General features: G+C 40.0%; 1 protein-coding gene across 2 annotated transcripts in view; it reads left to right on the top strand.

Moving 5' to 3' along the window:
* Positions 1-10,072: 10,072 nt before the first annotated feature.
* vps8 (VPS8 subunit of CORVET complex) overlaps positions 10,073-21,131 on the top strand; it is a 45,563-nt gene continuing 34,504 nt past the window's right edge. For both annotated transcript variants that reach the window (XM_020638235.3, XM_020638234.3), the window contains exons 1-11: positions 10,073-10,217; positions 13,991-14,059; positions 14,429-14,559; positions 15,569-15,665; positions 16,075-16,107; positions 17,132-17,186; positions 18,432-18,556; positions 19,217-19,303; positions 19,547-19,614; positions 20,611-20,764; positions 20,872-20,931. In XM_020638235.3, coding sequence (XP_020493891.1) covers positions 10,146-10,217; positions 13,991-14,059; positions 14,429-14,559; positions 15,569-15,665; positions 16,075-16,107; positions 17,132-17,186; positions 18,432-18,556; positions 19,217-19,303; positions 19,547-19,614; positions 20,611-20,764; positions 20,872-20,931 — 951 coding nt within the window. In that variant the 5' untranslated portion in view covers positions 10,073-10,145. The remainder of the gene's footprint in view (positions 10,218-13,990; positions 14,060-14,428; positions 14,560-15,568; positions 15,666-16,074; positions 16,108-17,131; positions 17,187-18,431; positions 18,557-19,216; positions 19,304-19,546; positions 19,615-20,610; positions 20,765-20,871; positions 20,932-21,131) is intronic.

Here is a 21,131-nt window from a genome sequence, read left to right as displayed (position 1 = left end):
TAACCAATGTCTGTACCAATTTTTGCATGATTTCAGTAAAAGACTGATGACTAACAGTAGTTAATTGATTATGCATATTCGGAAAGATATAGAGTGATGAACTTCTGAATGGACCATAGCTTGCAGCACAGCAAACAAGCAGCATCGAAGGAATATGATGTGTGAATATTATGTTCCTACAGCTAGCGGTTAGCAAGTTATTAGCACTGACCACAAAACGCTTAATATCTCATCCCATGGTGGCGCTATGTATCATCTGTTAGTATGTTAAGCATTTTACCATTAGAAACCATTTATTATTTTTATTTAACCAGGTTGGTCCCATTGATATTAAGAACCTATTTTCTTAGGGAGACCTGGTCAAGACATGCAGCAGCAAAAACACAATGTTACAGACAGAGACACAAAGGGAGACAAGTAGCTTTCAAAACACTCCATTTTCAAATAAAAGAGAAACATCTAGGAGTGAGTAGTTCAAGCAGTCAAGCTAAAAGCATCGGCATCCTATAAAAATCATCTTCCAGGTCTTTCATTTTAGATTTAAACATTTTAAGGACACCAGCTCCTTGAGTTTCAAGTCGTTCTGTGATAGATTCCAGGCACAGGGTGAAAATTACTCAAAAGCCATTTTGCCAATTTCCCAAATGTTTGAGCGTTTGGGACAGAGAGAGGTCCTGAGAATGCAAAGAATACTGTCCGGTACTTTTCCGCATGACAACCATATTGCCTGTTTGCTGCTCTGCTGTGGTGAAGGCTGTGGATCAGTGGGTCATCTAGTTGGGTGGTTTGATCCCCAGCTCCTGCAGTCACATGCCAAAGAGGCCTTGGGCAAGACACTGAACCCCAAAGTGCTCTCATTACGTAGCAGCCTCTGACAGCAGTTGCTTCTTACAGATTGTGGTTCCGCAAAGCACCGTTACAGAGTTCTGTTCTCAATACGCCTCAATGTATGTCAAAAATTGTTGTCCCAGTGTGCAAATTCACATTGTATTGTATTAAGGCATTGCGGAACGCCAAGAGGATTGCAAGAGACAAGGCATGTTAACACAAAGCAGGAGCTTCACCTACACATCCTCAGGCATGCACACAGTGGCGGACGCATAATGCCATTTGAAGGTGGATTACTTATGTCCCTGTTACGCCTCGTGTGCAATGTGCAGTGCATGGTTGCGGAACCGTTCCCACCCTGATCCGTCATTGGAAATAATGACAGAGAAGTAAAGGGAGGAATGAGCTGGCAGTGTGAAACGTAACAGTGTGAGTGGGTAAATGTGACATTTCAAAAAAGACAAAGACCCTTTAATATGTAGCAACTAGAGCCAATATCATTGGCAAACAGATACCTAAATTATAGCCCACATGCTCACAGCAAGAATAGTACAGGAATGGCCACTGAGCAGCTGGATAGTGATGAAGGCAGAGGCAAAGTATGGTGCAAATCAAATAACCAAATAATCAAACAACTTTTCCTTTCCACAGGGATGTTTTGTATTAATTAACAAAACGACATGTAACATCTTTCTCCATATTTTTTAAATATATTGTTAAAGGTTCAAAGTTGAGGTACTATCACCATGGGGGCATTGGGTCAGGATGCAGGAATCCAACAAGACTTGAGTTTAGGTTACAGGTTTATTTTGTCAAATTAGGTAAATCATGAGGGTAACAGAAGACACACATGGGATTGAACATCCATGCTGAAAGACAAATAAAATAATATTAGCACAATAAACAAGTCAAATTACATTACTTTCTGAAGGAAATGAAGATAAATAAACTACTTAGGTTAAATCAAAATGGACTAGATAGTAACTAAAATAGGAGTAAAAGCCACCTCACTATTGCTGAACTGCCGCCTCATGTGAGGATGAAAACATGAGTGCAAGGGAGTGCAGTCTTAAATCAGGAGTGAATTCAGTCTAATTAATTAGTGACAGAGTGCAAACAACAACCAATCAAGGGGGAGAGGAGAGAGTGAGAAACTAGGAAGTGTACTAAAGGAGGTGCAGTAGAAAAAGAGAGGAAGTGAAAGGAAACAAATAGTGATCTTTACTAGATATATAATACAACTCTTTACAAAATACCTACATAAATATTGAATTTACAATAAGACAATACCATCTTAACAACAAATTAAACACCCAATGCCCACACAAACTACCCCCTACGCTATCTGCTCCTCTAGTTTCTCATGGAGCCTTTGAATAGGTGTTCACCTTCCCGGGCACGCATTTGCCCGGCCACCCTAGAGAGAGAACTAAAGACAGGTAAGTGAACGTTTCAACCAGTAATCAAAACTTACATTCTTATAAATACACACGTGTATTGTATATTATATTATATGATAATATCTGTCTCTCCATACTGTAATCTGTTCTGCTCATGCTACTTTGACACACTATCCTTACATTTAAGTTAAAGACATTGTCTGACTGCTCATCATTATAGTAAATATTTTCAACTGATAACGTATCTACACTCCTGCACTTTAACATATATCTTTGATTGCACAGCCACAAATTTGCACAGCTCTGGAGAACCCCCTATATTGTTATTACATATGTACCACTGTCATCACTGTTTTTGCAAACTTACATCCAGCAAGTATTTTTGCATTCAGTTGACAAGCCTGAATAAATGCTGTATTTAATTTTCATTTTTTAAACCAGTAAGAATGTTAAGTTAAATCTTTAATGTATAAATCTCTTCTTATTTTTTTATATTTCAAGTGCTTATTTACTATGTATCTATTCTTATATTGTTTTATTTGCTCTGATAACCTGCTGCTTTAACACCACAATTTCCTGGTTTGGATCAGTAAAGTAATTCTATTCTATAAAAGGAGACATCCAGGAGACATCCTTATCAGATGTCCAAACCACCTCAACTGGCTCACTCCGAGCTCAAGCGGAATGTCCAAGCTTTCACCCGATCTCTAAGGCTGAGCCCTGCCTTCTTCCGGAGGAAGCTCATTTGTATCCCCGATTTTATTCTATTGGTCACTCTCCGTAGCTCATAACCATAGGTGAGGGTTGGAACAAAGATCGACCGATAAATTGAGAGTTTTGCCTTCAGGGTCAGCTTCCTCTTTGCCACAACGGTCCGGCACAATGCCTGCATTACTGCGAACGCTGTGGCAATCCGTCTGTCAATCTCACAGTCCATCCTACCTTCACTTGTGAACAAGACCCTGGGATACTTAAACTCCTTCACTTGGGGCAAGGACACACTCCCTACCTGAAGAAAGCAATCCACTTTTTTCTGGCAGAGAACCATGGCCTCGGACTTCGAGATGCTAACCCTCATCCCAGCTGCTTCACACTCGGCTGCAAACCGCCTCAACGCCTGCTGGAGGTCCCAGCATGAGGAAGCTAACAAAACCACATCATCTGCAAAAAGTAGAGATGAGATTATGAAAGAGGTGACGAGACTTTTAAGTTACACACATTTGGCTCCGGTGACCCAAACACATCACTTATAGAGTTAAATTAATGTCAGAAATGGCCAAAGTGTAGATCTAGTTGTGCTAGAAACCCCTAGTGTGTGTTCTTCAATCATGACGTTGGTGGGGGAAGAAATACACAAAGGACTTGATTGAAAGGCATGCAACTGGCGGACCCTACAGTTAGTGGAATGGAGACAGAAGAACTGGGAGTCTTAATTGGAGGCGATCATTACTAGGAAATTGTATCAGGAAAATTAGATCGAGCCTCTCCGAGTCGTTCGATGCACTAGACAACAAGTTTGGATGGCTTATCCAAGGGTCCATGCTGACTGCAACTTCTGATTTGAAAACTAGGAAGGTCTTGTCAGCTAGATGGGTGAATCGAAACTTGCTTTGAGTAGATATTGATAGTGGGTCGTTGTCAGGCTTTGTTTGGACTGAGCACTTAAGTTTCATTCTCTGAGCATCAACAGGAGAGGCAGTTGACGCGTGTCACACCCTCTGTTGATTGCAAGCTGAAAATCTGGGGCGGGATTTTCACGACGCTTCAGCGTGGCCACAGAGCCCGGGCATCCACAACTATTGCTTTGCCTATTTTCTCTTGTCATCTGCTATACGCAACATGTGCTACAAAGAAATCTCTGTCATTCATGGGAACAGGAAAAGACACATCTGTCATAGACAACGAAATCTTAACAACTTGGCTCGGCTTAAGAAAGCCTCTTCTACCCACCCTTCATTTACTTTTGGCCTCTGGAACTGTCAATCTGCTGTGAATAAAACTGAATTCATCCAAGCACTTGCAAAAATGTCAGACATTCAGGCACTTGCCCTTACTGAAACCTGGATCCGCCTAGTAAATACAGTCACACCAGCTGCTCTTTCTGTTGACACAGTGTTCTCACACACACCCCGCTCTGTTGGACGTGGAGGTGGTACAGGTATCCTCATTTGTAATACCTGGAAATTCAATAAGCTCTTCCCACTGAGCAACAACTCCTCATTTGAATATCACACAGTCTTGGTTACTGCTCCTATTAAAATGTACATTGCTATCATTTACCGCCCACCAGGGTGTAATCTGAATGATTTTGTTGTGGAACTGGACATGCTACTCTCAGAAATCCCTGATGATGGATCACCACTGATTGTAATGGGAGACATGAATATACACACTGATAAAGCCCAGGCAACAGACTTCCTTGCTCTCCTATCCTCATTTGACCTCAAGCAGCTCCCAACTCCTCCTACCCACAGAGCTGGCAACACTCTTGATTTAATCCTGACTCTGAACTGCTCGACAGCAAACCTGACTGTCACCCCCCTGCATCCATCAGACCACTTCTTTATTCAATTCACAATCTCCTTGCCGGAACTCCCTCAGGCCCCCCCCCCCCCCCCCCAAATGGTGTCATACCACCAAAACATGCGATCGCTCAAGCCAGCTCAGCTGTCTAACGAGGTAATGGCTGCCATGCCTGCCCAAAAGGTCTTTACCGCACTCTCTACAGACGAGGCTACAGACACACTCTGCTCCACACTAGCCTCATCTCTGAACAAGCTCTGCCCTCTGGTGTCCAAACCCGCTCGCAAAACCCACCCTAGCCCATGGCTCACGGAAGTCATAAGAGAGCCAAGAGCAGGGCTGAGGTCAGCAGAGAGAAAATGGCAAAAATGACCTCAATGAGCATAAGCAAAGACTTGTCTCATTCTCCTCCAGCCTGAAAACGGCGAAGACAACATATTATCAGAACAAGATATGCAATGCCACAGATACAAGAACATTTTTTTCTGCTTTTAACTCACTGCTTCGACCACCTCCTCCTCCACCCTCCGATCTGTTCACACCAGACATGTTTGCCTCGTATTTTACTGAAAAGGTTGCAACCATCAGTAACCAGTTTTCTGAGCCTGACCAACTCAGCCCAAAGGCACCAACCAAAAGTGCCTCACTCGACTCATTCTCCTCTCTGACTGAGGATGAAGTCTCTAAGCTTGTGCTAGACTCTCGGCCCACCACCTGTCCTCTGGACCCAATACCATCAAGCCTCCTGCAGACCATTTCCTCTCCACTTAATGCTGCACTTAAGCATATCATCAACTCCTCTCTGTCAACGGGTGTGTTCCCCACCGCATTCAAGCAAGCTCAGGTCACCCCTCTGCTAAAACCCACACTAAACTGAACTTGGCATCTCAGGATCTGCCCTCTGCTGGTTCGTGTCCTACCTCTCTGGGCGATCCTTTAGAGTGTCGTGGAAGGGAGAAGTGTCCAAAGCGCACAGCTTATCCACAGGGGTACCTCAAGGGTCAGTGCTTGGTCCCCTTCTCTTCTCCTATACACAAGCTCACTTGGTTCCACTTCCAAACTCAATTCGATTTGCAGAGTCCCTCTGCACCTTTAAGAAAAAGCTAAAGACCCAGCTCTTTAATGAATACCTACTAACTTAATGATGATGGTCTCGATATTAATGATGATGATGATGGTTGTGACGATTGTTTTTGTTTGATAACGATGACTTATAAGATGGTTTCTATACTGATTAGAGCTCTCAAGAACTGCTGTCAATGTTGTGCTTTGCCTCTGTGCAATGCCTGTCAGCACCTGTGTGTCCAATCGGACTCAAAGCTGATTGTTTGTGCTTACTGACATTGTTCCCTTTTTTATAGATCCTTGCTTGTGTTGTACTTACTCTCTGATGTATGTCGCTTTGGATAAAAGTGTCTGCTAAGTGAATTGTAGAACTTCAGAACAAATAGGTGTTGGAGCTCTACATGTGAGGATTGGATTGGATGATCAAATAAACAACACACTACGCTCCTTCTGAGATACAGAATCCATCGGGATTGTAACAGAAAAAGAGTCAAGGAAGGTGAGCTTACCTTGGAAACATGACGAAATTGACTTGCAACCCAACCTTGAAGTAGCCAAGAAACATATCCATCAGCTCATAAAAAAGTTTCAAGCTAAAATGCCACTTTATGAACAATATCATAACCTTATCCAGGATTACGTCACTCAGGGTATAGTGGAACATGTTAAAGATGACTATTACACGTACAACCACCTGTTTTATCTCCCACATAGAGCATTAAAGAGGAGTGAGTAGTGTTTTATGCTTCTTTGCATGCTACTGGTTGTCTGTCACTAAATTACTGTTTGCTGACTGACCCTAATCTGAATCCTGAGTAATTAAGTATATTGTTAAGCTTCCAACAGCACAAAGTTGCAATCATCGCCGATATAACCAAAGCCTTTTTGCAGATATCAATACAAGAGCCTGACAGAGTGTCTTATGGGTTCTCTGGAGTGATAACTTTCCGAAACCTCCTGAAACAGTTCAAATATGCACTATGCATATGACCAGAGTACCTTTTGGCAACTCCCAGTCCATTTCTTTTAGCAGCGACTATTAGACATCACCTGAAGAAATTTCAACAACAGTGTCCTAATGAAAAGTGTTTGTATGTTGATGACGTGATTTGCAGTGCACCAAGTGTACAAGCGGCTGCCTGCTTTTCAACACAAGCAAAAAACAGTGTGTTAAAAGTACTTAGATTAAAAAGGACAACGGAGCAAGGTGACTTCATATTTGATCTGAGACAAAAAACATGACAAACACCAAAAGAGGCGTCTTACAAGTTGCTGCATGCATATTCAAGTTCTCTCTCCCTATATCCTCCAGGTCAAATGACTTGAATGGGATAACGAGCTTCCCAAAGACCTATGAACTATATGGCACGAGAGGTGCACTGAGCTGCCTGATGTCAGATACAAAACCATTCCAAGATGTGAATATGCATTGCTCATGGACCAGGAAGCTTCTGTGCAGTACATGTCTTAGGTGATGAGTAAACAGTGCATACTGCGCAGCTGTTCATGTACGAGTCATTCCTCAAGAAGGTAATTGTACAGTTACTCTTGTTACAACTAAAACCAGAGTAGCGCCCCTGGAAAAAAATCACGTTACCCAGACTCTAACTTCTAGGCGATCTTATCAGAGCTAGACTGAGTAAATAAAAAATACAAAGTAATACAAAGTGATACAAAGTATCACAACAGATTTCCGCACCCTTACCTGAACAATACATCACAGAAGCCTTTGAAATCCCTGGAGTGGATTTTCCTGGACCTTTGTGTTGCAGTTCTCAAGATGAAGTGTATATAATCCTGATTACCACAAGCAAGGCTACCAGGCAACAAGTAACAAAAGTGAAACCAAATGGTTGTCACATTGAGAATGGTTGCTCACACTCACCTTTCTGTAGATTCATAAATCAACATTAATCCAAAATCAAATTAATGGTTACATTGATGCAAGATATACATAATGTTTTAGGCATACACGTTTAGAACTGCACAAAGCATTCTTAAGTGAATGAACTATGTTGAATAAAACATCATCTAGCTAAAAATGTCTCTTTTCCCCTTTTTTTGAAAGACAGAGTGTTCTGAGTGTTAGTTTTCATGAACGGTCGGATGCGAGAGTTGGGGCCGCAAGGAATTGTGGGACGGTATTATCTCATCTCCTATCGTAAAGGACGGTCAGGTGTACCCTATGCTAAAGAAGGTTATAAAGGAAGCGTTGATGCACCTTTCCTTAGCTTTTAGAGAATTCGAATGGCTCTTATCATGGCCGCCACTTAAATGCTTCCAGGTCATTTTACTCAATTAGAAACGTTCCTAAGCAAAAAAGTCAATTTGAATGCTCCCTGATGCCTGGCAGATGGTAGTGAAAGTGAACTGGTTAAATGAGCAGGCAGCTAATCAGGCAATAGGGAACAGGTTGGTGATGGGAATGAACTGCTGAGGAGAATCTATGGTTGGAGAGGCAGGCAGGTGGGAGTGGCTGAGTCTAAAATGAGAGGAGAGTTAGCAAATGGCAAAAACAAACAAAACTGAACATGTGAATAAATAAATAATGAAACTAAATCAAACCATGACAAGGAATAAGTGTAAGGGGAGAAACTGATGAACTAAACAAGATGACCAGAGCAAGGGTAGCTCAAATAGAGGTAATGAATCCAACACTGATGACGGATGAGATGGTTTTGTTGATGGCTTATGTGATAAATTATACCAACCAGGTCAAACAAAAAACAGAACAAATAAAAATAATTGTGAAGGGAGATGAGAGGTTTTTAGGTATAAAAGATGTGCCCTTGGAGCAAATAAATAAGAGACTTCCAACAGATGGGAGGCATGGAGGATCAGGTGGTAAGACAACTTGATTATTCTGCAATGGAATACAAAAAGTATGTTAGCAAATGGTCAAGAGTTTAAAGAATTCATTAAAAGTCAGAAAATGAAACCTGTCTTAAGCCTACATTATATTTTGTTATAAGGGGTTATGACAATATTCGCAGAGATAGAAGGGTTGTGGAGGAGGGTGTGCAATCTTTTTAAAGCAAGGAATTCAGGATTTGGAATATATTACAACTGAAATTTGGACAAAAGAAGAAAAAATTTAAATGGCAAATTTCTATAATCCTAATATGAGATGAGATGAGATGAGATTCAACTTTATTGTCATTACACATATACAAGTATAGAGTAACGAAATGAGGTTTGGCATCTCACCAGAAGTGCAAATAAGCAGAAAGTGCAAGAGTCTGTGCTATGTACAGTAATTACAAAATTTACAGATGTAGACTAAAAAAAGTGAATTATTAGGTATATATGGATGGCTGGATTAATGGGATGCTATAAATATAAATAAATGCTATAAATATAAATGTATTCTTAGGATTATAATATACAGATTAAAGGTGCAGTGAGCATGCTATGAACATACTATAATACAATAGTACATATATTGATAATATATTATCAATTGAGTTAATGGATCAACTTGTTAAACATTTTGGAGGGAAAGTGATATGGTGTGGAGATTTTAACACCAATATCACATTATGGGGTAATTGTAATAATGGAAATGGAATGGTAAGTGAAGAATTAATGCAGATTAAAAAAAAATTGGTGTGCTGATGTTAGTGGTACAAGAATAAATATTATAACTGGTACAGAGTCAGCAACTGGTGTCAAATTCATTAGCTGGAATTTTTACATGGGATTTAATTAGAGTAAAAACCATAGTGAACACTATCCTATAAAAACTGAAATTGGTTTGAGACTAGAAGAATATGATACCGTGGACAAGAGGAAACAGTGGAACATGACATTCTACATTGAGAAGAACTGTAGTTTACAAAGAAGACAGCTGATTGAAAACCTGAGATAACTTACAGTAGCCTACGTTTCAGTTCAGTTCAGATCTTTATTGTCCCTGGAAGGGAAATTTGATTTGCAGCCGTGGACACAAAAACACAACAGATAAACAGACATAGGACAACACAACCTGATGAAATACATACGGGATGTTTGGATAGACAGACACAAAGTAACTCTGGGAATGAGAGCTGTAGGATTTTATTTGATTGAGAAGACATTATTTATTATTATTATTATTATTTACAGAACAGTAGTACACATTAGATATTCTGATCCACACTCCATTCCAGTAGGTGGCGGAAATTCAGAAATTCGTTGTTTGCCAACCGCCTTAACACAGAAGAAAAATAAAAGAAGCGAAGAAGAAGAAGAAGAACTCCATTCCGGAAGGTGGCAGTACTGCGCCGTGAAGCTGCAATCAAAGTTAAAACCAGCGAAGAAGAGCCGCTCTTGTGACGACGCTAACCAGCGATGTCGGAGTCTCCGGACGCACACAGCCTGCTCTCTGCTTCTTCTCAGCTCAACTTGATGGAGGTGGACACGGTAATGTGATGTTGTCTTTAAAGACGGGATAGGACATCAGATATGTCGCGGTGTTAGGATGTTGAATTAACTGGTGATAGTACAGCAGATGTGGTGGGGGCGTTGCTGTTGAAGGACCCCTTGTTTACTATCGTAAACACGCTGAAATACAAATAACACTGTTCCTGTCCCCATTATGACAATCACCAGTGCACACACACAGACACACACACATTACCGTGACTTGTAAGAGAGTTTGCAGAGTCACAGTAAGTTTTTAAACAGATGAATAGTCGGAGGAAGATGTAGGTGACTTTGCAGATGCCTGGTTAAAAATGCACACAGTGGAGACTCGTTAATATTTACAGTATTGTTAAGACTAGCTTCTTGTTGTGTTTATCGTGTTGTTTTCACTGTGGATCAGATGTATGTGGGGATGTTTTTACTTAGACGCAGTCTAAAGTGGACACACAGGCCCTGTGTGTGTGTGTGTGTGTGTGTGTGTCCTGCTCCTCCTCTCTCTGTTTTATTTTATAATATTACTGTATAAATTCACAAACTGGTAGTTTATTTTTCATGACTTTTCACTGTTAATAAAACACAGAGTATCGCCATTCAGCTAAACAATATCGAGATATGAATTTTGGTCCATATCGCCCAGCCCTAGTGTGCGAGTGTGTGTTTTGGATGAATCTGGAAAACAACAGTGCACACTACTGTTTGTTATGTCAGGCATTTACCTGAATCCTGTAACACAAGTTTGCGGTTGTGTGGCATTTCAATTCACAGTCAGAACTTCTATCTGCTCCGTGAAGTCCCCTCAGTGTCTAGTAGTCCGGACTTTGTTTCGGCTTCGGTGCACAACTTTATTTACCCCGACCAAAGTGAATTACCAGACTGTCAGACAAGTTTCATTACCTGCAGGCCGGGCAAACGGGACACACTCCGTTAGGAACACGCGTCAAGACAGGTGATACAACACATTAATATTGCTTTCAATGCAGACATTTTGAAAACTACTCAAATACTGTTCATTAATGTACACTTGCACAGCACCCATCTCTACTTCTATGACTTACATTAGATGCCTCCACCTACACTTACAGCTTCAGTGATCAGTCTAGAAAATGTGTCATCACAGGCCTGACTGGACAAGAAAGGCAGGGGAGGCAACAAGAAACAAACAAATGAAGGAGAAAGGAAGTGGGTGATCAGCTGGGGGGAGTGTTTGAGGAGGTTTTTAAAAATGACCAGAGATGCAGCATAGTCCTTGGCTAACTCCTCAGTCTTCTGCCTTCACTCCCAGACTCAATTAAAAGAGTTGTTGTGCACGTATAGGCACAAACGACTCATCCCGGGGGTTTTAAAGAACTGTGGAAAATCTGGTTTTATTTCTGGACCCATTCCAACCTTTAATCGCAGACCTGAGTGTTTTGGCCGTATGCTTTCCCTGCACACCTCGCTCCAGCAGGATTGTAAATCACACAACCTGGATTTTATTGATAATTTGAACCTGTTCTGAAACCGTGATCCACTTTTTAAAAAGCGACAGGATTCATCCAAAACCCGTTGGGCAGCCGAATGTTGTCCGCTTATATCCAACATGAAGAGACACAAATAAAAAGCTCCACAAACTTGCCAGCAGACGTAGAGTTAAAAACCTTGCTGCAGACAGGTGCATTGTTAAAAACCTGTGGCTGAGATAAAACCAGTCTGAAGAAAACCAGTTTGTGATCTGACAGATATCCTTCGTCTCAAAGTTGTTCGGGCTGAGACCACTGTATAAAACTAGATCAAGTGTGTGGCCCTTAGAGTGAGTGGGTTCTTTTATTGCCTGAGTGAGGTGTACGCCTTCAATTTCTCCCGACTTGACTATTGTTACTCCCTTTTAAAGTACAGTATGATCTAAAGTGCACATTTCTGCCTGAGCTGAATTTGCAGCAAAATAGTAATAAACATAAAAATGCTGTAGTGGTATGGACAAAAACTATATGCAAAGTGCTGCTCATGCCGCTTGCTGCTGCTGCTGCTGCTGCAAGAAGCACCCCAGCATCTCCAGCATGCTGTTCCTCCGGGTAACCAGTTCAGCATCATTTGCTTCTCTTTCAGCTTGTGACTGGCCTCATTCGGTCGAGCAAGCGCGCAACAGCTTGGATTTTGAGAGCTGCTTGTGAGACTAAGTTTAAGGTGTGCAAAACAGCAGATGTGCTGCAGTGCCGTCTACTCCACAGTATGAACCATACGAGCAACATTTTTCTGTTACGATGGCAGGGTCTTTGTTTGTTGTCCCCCACTCTTGCGTCACATCGATCAACAGTTCGGCTAATTTCCTTGCTGTGTGTCTAGTTTTAATTTCCCTGGTTTGTAGAATGTGAAGTGAGTCTCCACTCACTGCTGATGTCGTGAGAAGTAACTTGTCAGGTATGAATCTGTTGCCCTGGATGGTGCCTCTGACCAACAGAATGTACAGCATTTGGTATCTTCTCCCATGCAGCATGTTTTCATTTGTTAAGCCGTTTTCCTGAGGTAAGACGTGACGTAAATAAACAACGCTGAAGTAGCGGCTGAAGCAACAGAGTCCACTATACGACGTTATAATGACAATATTTGTCTTTATATCAATGCTATGTGTAATCCAATGGAATGACAACATCCACAAAAGAGAGGAGAACAACATACTAAGGAACAGAAAACATAATGCAGACATTTAATTACGTGCATGGAGATCGTAGTGGTCAATCAATCAATCAATTATAGCGTCAACTCATAAGGTAACTCATGGCAGACACTTTCAGGAGTCACTGTATATAAACGTCATTCTCTTCCCATTGGCTCGAGGTGAAATCTCCGGAGTATATGCTGCCGCGTTCAGACATCAGATCACTCGGAATGTCTGCGGATAAAATACTAGGGGTCTGGCCGGAGAAACTGTGCGTAAAAAATGCGGCTGTTTGCGTTCACATATAGCCTAAAGCCAAATCTCCGGAGTTTTTCAGGAGATTTCTGTATGTGTGAAAAGGGCTTTAGTAACTTAAGTAAACTAAACAATGTATTTGTTTAACCTGGTGACTCACTCACCTTTTTTGTCTCTTTTTTTTTTTTTTAAACTGTTTTTTCCCCCACCTCATCTTCAAGCAGAATTTTCAATTAAATTCTGAACCTTAGCTATGGAATCGGGTTGGAACAGGGAGGCTCTGATAACCACTTTTATTCATGCCTTGTCTGAGAAGGTTAAGGATGAGCTTGCTTCCCGTGATGTTCCGGATTCACTCGAGGAGTTAATCTCATTGGCAATTAGAATTGACAACAGAATATGTGAGCGCAAGAGAGAGAGGAAACTGGCGTACACCCGCCCAATGTCAGAGGGGTTTAACATCTCTTACGAAAAAAAAAGACACATCCTTCTTCAATTTCTGTTGCAATGAAGCCCCTTTTCTCTGCTCTCTTTGCCACCACTCCTCGGAGAGGTGTGTCGTTATGGTAAGGCCTATTGGAGGTATTTCTGAATGTAGATGTCCCTGCTGGTTAATAACTAGTGGGATTTATCAACACTTGATTACTGACTGATGTGTGTATGACCGAAGTCCGCATTTTTGCTAAATACGTATTTTTTGGTTCTTATGCACACTCTAAATTTCATTTTAAAGACATAGTTTGAACCCCTCACTGTTGATAAATGAGGGCCAATGAGTTTTTCAGGAGTTGTGTGCAAGTGTGAACGCGCTACATGTTAACTTTTACACTTAACTATGAGATCTCACTTTCTGCCTGACGGTTTTACTTCCCTTTTATAGATTGATGATAAGGAGTTCGACATTCCCCAAGTGGACACGCCTCCTACACTTGAAAGCATCCTCAATGAGGTAAACTACTTTTACTACTACAAGCATTGTACTAAGCTGCATTACACACTGCCTGTCCTTGAATTCCTGTAATTCCTGTAAGGGCCTAATTTGGCTGATGATAATTATAGAAAAAGTCTTCCCACATGGTGACACTAGATAAAGAGTTTATGATAAGATTTTACCAGCAACAGATTTGACATCAAGTTCGGGAGTAATATATAAAACAGAAAGGGTGCATTTGTGGAAATTCCTTTGTATTAGCAGAGACAGGTAGGTGCTCCATATCAGATTAACATTGTATGTTTCTGTGTGTTGTATGTTCCTGCAAATTTATGGGTCAGGTTTTTACTAAGTTTTATTTTTTTTGTTTGCCCCATGTGTCTGTAGCTAGAGGATGAGGAGGAGCCATTTTTGTTGGAAGACACCAGTGTACTAAACACAGACAACATTGATGCATACTCCTGTGACACCTCCTCTCTCGCCAGCTCGGACAGTGGAGACCCAGCACACCTCAAAAGGCAGGAACACACACACACACACACACACACACACACCCTTTTCAGTCATCAAACACTATAGGTATACAGCATGTGCTCAAGAGTACTGGATTAGCTGGTTAATGAGATACTTGATAGTCACCTGCTAATAGTGCTTACATGGTGTAACTGTATAGTATATGTTTCCCTTACACTCGCTACTCTGTAAATTCAGACATCTTTTAGTCTGCATTCTGGGTATTCTGTTTACTTACTCTGATGATAAAAGTTTGTGTCCCGAGATTAGACAATGCAAGCACAATGTACTACAGACTAAACAAGAAATACAGACTTAAGACTGAAAATAATATGTGGGTTGGGGAAGTGAAATTATATTTGTTAATTGCCAACGGGTAATTCAAAACAATCATGTCTTTTTGTATTTTGGTAAAGCAACATTTTTTTGTTGGACTTTTTTTATCATTGCAGATAGTTGTGCAACATTTTAAATATTTGTGAAAAGATTTTTAAAAATATGCACACAAAGGTTTTTTTTTTTAAAGATTTATTTTTGGGCTTTTTGTGCCTTTAATGGATAGCGAGGACAGTGGATAGAGTCGGAAATCATGGCGCGAGAGAGTGGGAAATGACATGCGGGAAAGAAGCCACAGGCGGGAAGCGAACCCGGGCCGCTTCTAATGTAGAAACTTGCAGGATTTCCATTTGTAATAATAGTCTGAAAAATTGCTCGAGGGGAAAAGAACACTTTTTTTCAAATACATTTTTAAAATTGAAATTGTCTTATCTCTCCGCAGGAGTTGAGAGGGATTTGTGTTTTTAAATGGAGTTCTCTCCCCTGCTGTTTCTCGCATGCAGCAATTTTATGAATAATTAAAAAATGTAAGCGAAAACAGGTCAGAAATATACCTGAGCGGCCCGCCCAGTCATCATGTGTGTGTCATGTGTGGGAAACACTGCACTCATACCATTTTGTCTCTGCATATAAAAAGGTAATAACACTGAAATGTTGTGTGTGTGTACATATGTAAAGAAAGAGGAGGACACAGGATTTCAATGCGCCAGTTCATGGGTCGGTTGTTCGTCAAAGTCTGCTGAAGGGAATTTCCGCACAGATTGTCTCTGCTGCCGTAAGTCAATCACACACTCACAAATTCTAACATAAACACATAGAGCTTAACTGGGGTTGAAAACAGTCACAGACGAAATCTCAAGTTAATGTTGAGATGTCCCTTTCTAAGGAATCTTAATTTGAAGTCTCACATGTACAGTATGTATGTCGTTCTGATGTAATTTATGTAGAACTCAGTCTTTAAGTGCATTCCCATGTGTGACTTTTAACTGACAGGCATGGGTTTGTACAACCTTCAGGTTGAGAGATGGCGACTCTACCACTGAGCCGCAGCCAAGCCGTACCTATTATCTTCTCTGTTACAGAGATCTGTATTTTACTACAAATCTTTAAACTGTCATTTGTGCACAATTGCTTTAAGATTTGAATTACATATTCTGATGAAAGTATTTGTATTTTTTCCACAGGACAAGGTGGATGCTGGACTTCCCACTGCTATAGTGAGTATTTACTTAGTCAGACAATGGTTCAACTAAGATAAATAATTGCAGTTTAAAGTTTAATTATGAAAAACAACCCACCATTCTTTCTAAGTCCTCTGATAGCAGACTTTAAATGCCCTTATGATGATTTATAGCATTTTCAGAATTTTAAAGTGGCTTCATACCAAAGACATATAATAGAATAGAAATGACAGGGTCTGCTTTGGGAATCTTGCCTTTTATCAACAGATGATAGTTTATAGGCAGACAGGAAAGGCAGGGAGAATTGGGAAAGGGTTGGATATGACGTGAAACCACAGCTTGATAATAAAGAAATTCAGTGCTTGGTGTCTTTCTGCCTCTGTTACCCCTGCAGGCCTGGAACATTTCCATTGTGATAGATGGTTATTTGGAGTTTTTCCTGTTGAATGTTGTTTTCTCCCTTTCTGTATTATTGACTTGCATTGATAATGTGTTTGTAGGATATTTGCTCTAAATGCATTTGTTTTTGCTTTTTGCAGCACATTACATGGTTTGAAATATTTTGGATTATTCTATGTAAGCATTGTTTCTAAATGTGCAACTTCTTTCTGTCAAAAACATCTTTTGACATTTGCAGCGCATTAGCCCTTGTCTGTCTCCTTTCTTATGTACAACTACTGCACTCTCAAGGTTTTTCTGTTTATCTGAAGTGTTGTGAAAAATATATTACTGGTAACTATAATAAAGGGGTGTTTTCACTGTGGACTGTTACAGAAATTCAACATCCAAGTTGAACATTTTCAATGACACCAGAGTATCTACATGGAGATCTGTTATTTTGTGTGTCAATCATAAATAAGATGCAGAAATAGAGCTTGAGGATGTTTGCATTTATTATAGTAAAGAAAATGACAGCTCACAAAAGCAAAGGCTAGAAAGTTCACTACCACTAAATACACTCACAAGTTTTTTATCGTATGAGGGCAGTGTTTGATCCTTGTTTTGTCTTCGCTTTATCTAATCAGTTCTAAGCTGTATGTTTTGGTGTGTTGGCCTTTAGACAGTGTCCGGTGTAATTGCTGTGGGAACGTCTCATGGCCTGGCTCTAGTCTTTGGTGAGTCAAAACTTTATTACCCTCCTTTTTTCCAAATATTTTGTGTTCATAAACATATTGTATATTTTCTAAAACAAATATTGCTTTCATCACAGAACTTATTTGACAATTAAATGGTCAGGCAGAGAGATTTAGTTTTTTTTTCTACAGAAACCAGGTTTGTATGTACGACGGAGTATAAGGGCCATCTTAAAGAAAAAAAAAATCTATAATTTCAAGATTAAACTCGTAAATTTACGAGAATAAATACGTAAATTTACGAGAATAAAGTCATATCTCACTGATTGAGAGAGGGGAGAAATGAGGGAGACTGACAAACACACTGTGATTCCTGTTCATTTTTGGGTATCTTTCATTTAAAATAGCCAATGATATTTTTATACAGTTAAATTAGACATACTCATTGCTTAAATTACCTTTTTAAAAAAAAAAAAAAATAACAATTTTATAAGACCCTTACTGCTTCATATAACGTTGGAGCTGCAGGTGAAATATAACTTTTTATACATTAAGATATGCCACATGTGGTAAAATAATCAGTAAACCAGGGACATTCACATTTATTGTGAACTACCTGATATAAGCCTCAATTTACATCAGGTTGTTATGCCATAAAACATGCTCTGGACCTAGTTTTTCATGAAAGCAAAAATTTGGATTGAATAACCCAGAAGTCATGTCCAAACAAATATTTAGCAAATTGTATGTTTAGGGCATTTATTATTGTTATATCATTATTGTAATTTCCAGCACAATTTAAAAAATATTTGTTGCTGATCTCCTTAACTACGAAGTGAATTAGTATCAAGTTCCTACTGGAATTATGCTTTGATGTGACTGGTTTGGACTGATTGGCCTGGCCAATGTCTCTTTTGTAATGTAATGATCCCTTTTCAGGGAAAGGTATGAACATCCCTGTTAAATGGGTCACCAATGCTCATAATATTTTGTTAGGCTCTTACTTACGTCATCAATCATATCCTTTATTGGCTCATTTATTTTGATGCTTTGTTGCTTGACGGTAGCAGAGAGAGCAGTATAGCAGCAAACTACTGTATTTTCTGACTCTTAATTTGGTGCGACTGTGATGTCCTGTAGAATCAGTATGCAGTTTTGTTCTTTTGTTCTGCTAAGCTTATAACTGGGAAAGCATTTATTTTGTCTTTTCAGTTTATTGAACCAATTTGTCCTGAGTCTGTTCTCCTGCTTGAAGAAGTTCATTGTATTCGTAATTGTTCTCTCCAGATAACAACCAGGCTCTGCGGCTCTGTCTGGGTACTAAGTCAACTGGAGCTGAGTTTGGAGCTGTCTCTGCACTCAGCATCAACCATGATTGCTCACGACTTCTTTGTGGATTTGCGAAAGGACAGGTTTGTACAAGGACACATGCACACATACATTCTTATAAACACACTATGAATACTTAGAAGGGACAAGGAGAACTAGAACACCGATGTGCAGTACACTCATGAGATTATTTAACCAATGGCCACATTTGGTAGATTGCTCAGTAAAACACCCCTGTGCAAACATATGAACGGACAGACAAAAGTTATTTATTTCCCTAAAATTGGCTCCTTCCTGCAGAGCTTTATGGAGCTATAAGGATGTGTTAAAGTGCCACATATATATATTTGAGCCTTACAACATAACCACTTTCAACAGTCCAAAAATAGCTGACTTCTGTGGCTTTATCTTGACCAGTTAGGTGCATGTAACCCCTCAAATTATCTCCACATTTCCTGTCACTCTCATGCTTTCCTATCAAATAAAGGCAAAACCCCCAAAAGTAATCTTTTATTTAAAAAAAAAAAAAAAAAAAAAAAAAAAAAAAAAAAAAGGTATTTTTATAACAATTACATCCTTTTTCTGTCAATCTAACCTCCAATCATTTCAGGATGTGAAAAATGTAGAAACTCTTATTGAATTATTTTTTTTGTGCTTAATATTGTACTTATAATTGTGTTTCCCACTTGTTCTGTATATCCTGAACTATTTTGAGAATGATTTTTATCTGTCTGCTGGATTAGATTATGATGTGGGATCTAGCCAACGGGAAGTTATTAAGAACTATCAATGATGCCCACCCTCCAGGAACAGCAATACTACATGTGAAGGTAAACTCATATGATATGCACAAAAACACATGCTACATCATTTATTGAGCCCTGTCATGTTGGGCATTGTTGGATTCTGTAACAGCTAGTGCCAATGCTTCCTCTTACTCGATCATTTCAAAAGAAATAGAGCTAAAAAAAAAGATCAACTGAGTGTGAGGCAAACATAAATTGGGTTTGGGCTTACATGAGATGTATCACTGATATTCTTTTAATTTAATTTATTTTGCCTTGTGTCATTAGTTCACGGATGACCCAACTCTTGCAGTGTGTAATGACAGTGGAGGATCGGTTTTTGAGTTGGTTTTCAGGTAAATGACTCTTATTTACTTTAAAGTAAATTAACTTGCTGTTTTCAATGCTCTGCACCGGGTAAACAGCATAAAGTACTACTAAATATGACCCCCATAGAAATGGGGCTTAGCTGAGGCAAACCAGTATGGAATAAAGCAAGTTCTATGTAGAAAGTTGACAAAGGCAGGCAAGCGGTTGCTGTAGTGTTTGTTTAGTCTCTCCAATGTATAAAAAGTGCTTCGATCAAGCTTTGAAGAGGTGTGCTTTGGAACGGTGCGGGACAACTTTGCGCGTGTGAGTGCGCTCGATCTCCTGAAACGCCACCTGTTCACCAAAGCATTCTGCCTCAGTTAACGCCACTGCCACAAGGCTGTTTTGGACACTCCTAGGTTTGCCAGGAAAACCATAAAACCAACAGGTTTTGCAGCGATGGAAGCTGGCAAGTGAACTGGTTCAGATATAGGATTCTACCCAATCTAAAAAGCCATGGCATTTTTCTATTAAGCTCCAAGACCAGACGCAAAAATAGGATATGTAGTGGAGCTGCTTTTGAAAAATGAAGAGAGGTTAGAGAGCAGGAAGGTTTCAAGGCTGACGCAGAGCTGAATGAACACTGAAGCTTCAGTGTCCACAACATGTTCACAACCTGTGTGCATATCGATTCTAGGGAGGAGGGGCGGGGGGGATGACAGCTCACTCCAATGTTTTGAATGTGGATCTTAGTACCCCTTTTAAGTGCTAGGTGTCAGTTTCATATTGCTCCTTTAAAAGGGACCACGACCAGGGATGACAGAGAAGAAGAGTCTCCAGCTTTATTAAATGTCTTACAACATTTCTTACTGAACTTTTTCATACTTAATCATAAAGAAACTTTGAGTCTTCATTAAGAGCAAGTTTAGCTGCCATGGTAAAAATCTGTCAATGAGAGTAGTGTGTGACTTACATTCATTCTCTCTGTGTCTCTGTTAATGATACATTTTATTGTTTTAATAGTTTTTTGTTTGTGTTTCCAGGAGGGTAATGGGAATTCGTTCCTGTGACTCACGATGCCTTTTCAGTGGTTCTAAAGGGGAGGTCTGCTGTATTGAACCATTACGTGCTCCTCCAGACTTAAGGGACCATCCTATTACACATTACTCTCTGCTGGCAATGGCCTCTCTCACAAAGGTTCAAAAAAGCACAGAGCTAGTGTGAATTCCATCCTCTGCTTTTCCCAAAAAATAATGTAAGCTGTTAAATTGTGATAATTTTGGCTTCTGGTTTTCTTCCAACAGATTTTGGTTATTGGACTAAAGCCTTCTCTAAAAGTCTGGATGACCTTTCCGTACAGCAAGGTCAGTGTAGTCTACTTGTTTCCCTTTTTTTTGGCCCAGTTGTTTGATACAAGGACAGGTTCATTAACGGCTTGTAAGACCTCAAGTTTTAGAGCGCTTCTCACTGGTGCTTTCTGTTGCTAGGTTAGGAAAGTTGTCTTGCTGCACTTCCACCTCCCATGGTAGTGACTGTTAAAGGCAGGGTTGGTAGTTTTTGAAAA

The sequence above is a fragment of the Labrus bergylta genome, chromosome 10 (assembly GCF_963930695.1).
Source record: "Labrus bergylta chromosome 10, fLabBer1.1, whole genome shotgun sequence".
Taxonomy (NCBI): domain Eukaryota; kingdom Metazoa; phylum Chordata; class Actinopteri; order Labriformes; family Labridae; genus Labrus; species Labrus bergylta.
Note: the sequence above shows the minus strand (reverse complement) of the source record. Positions and strands in the feature narration are given on the sequence as shown.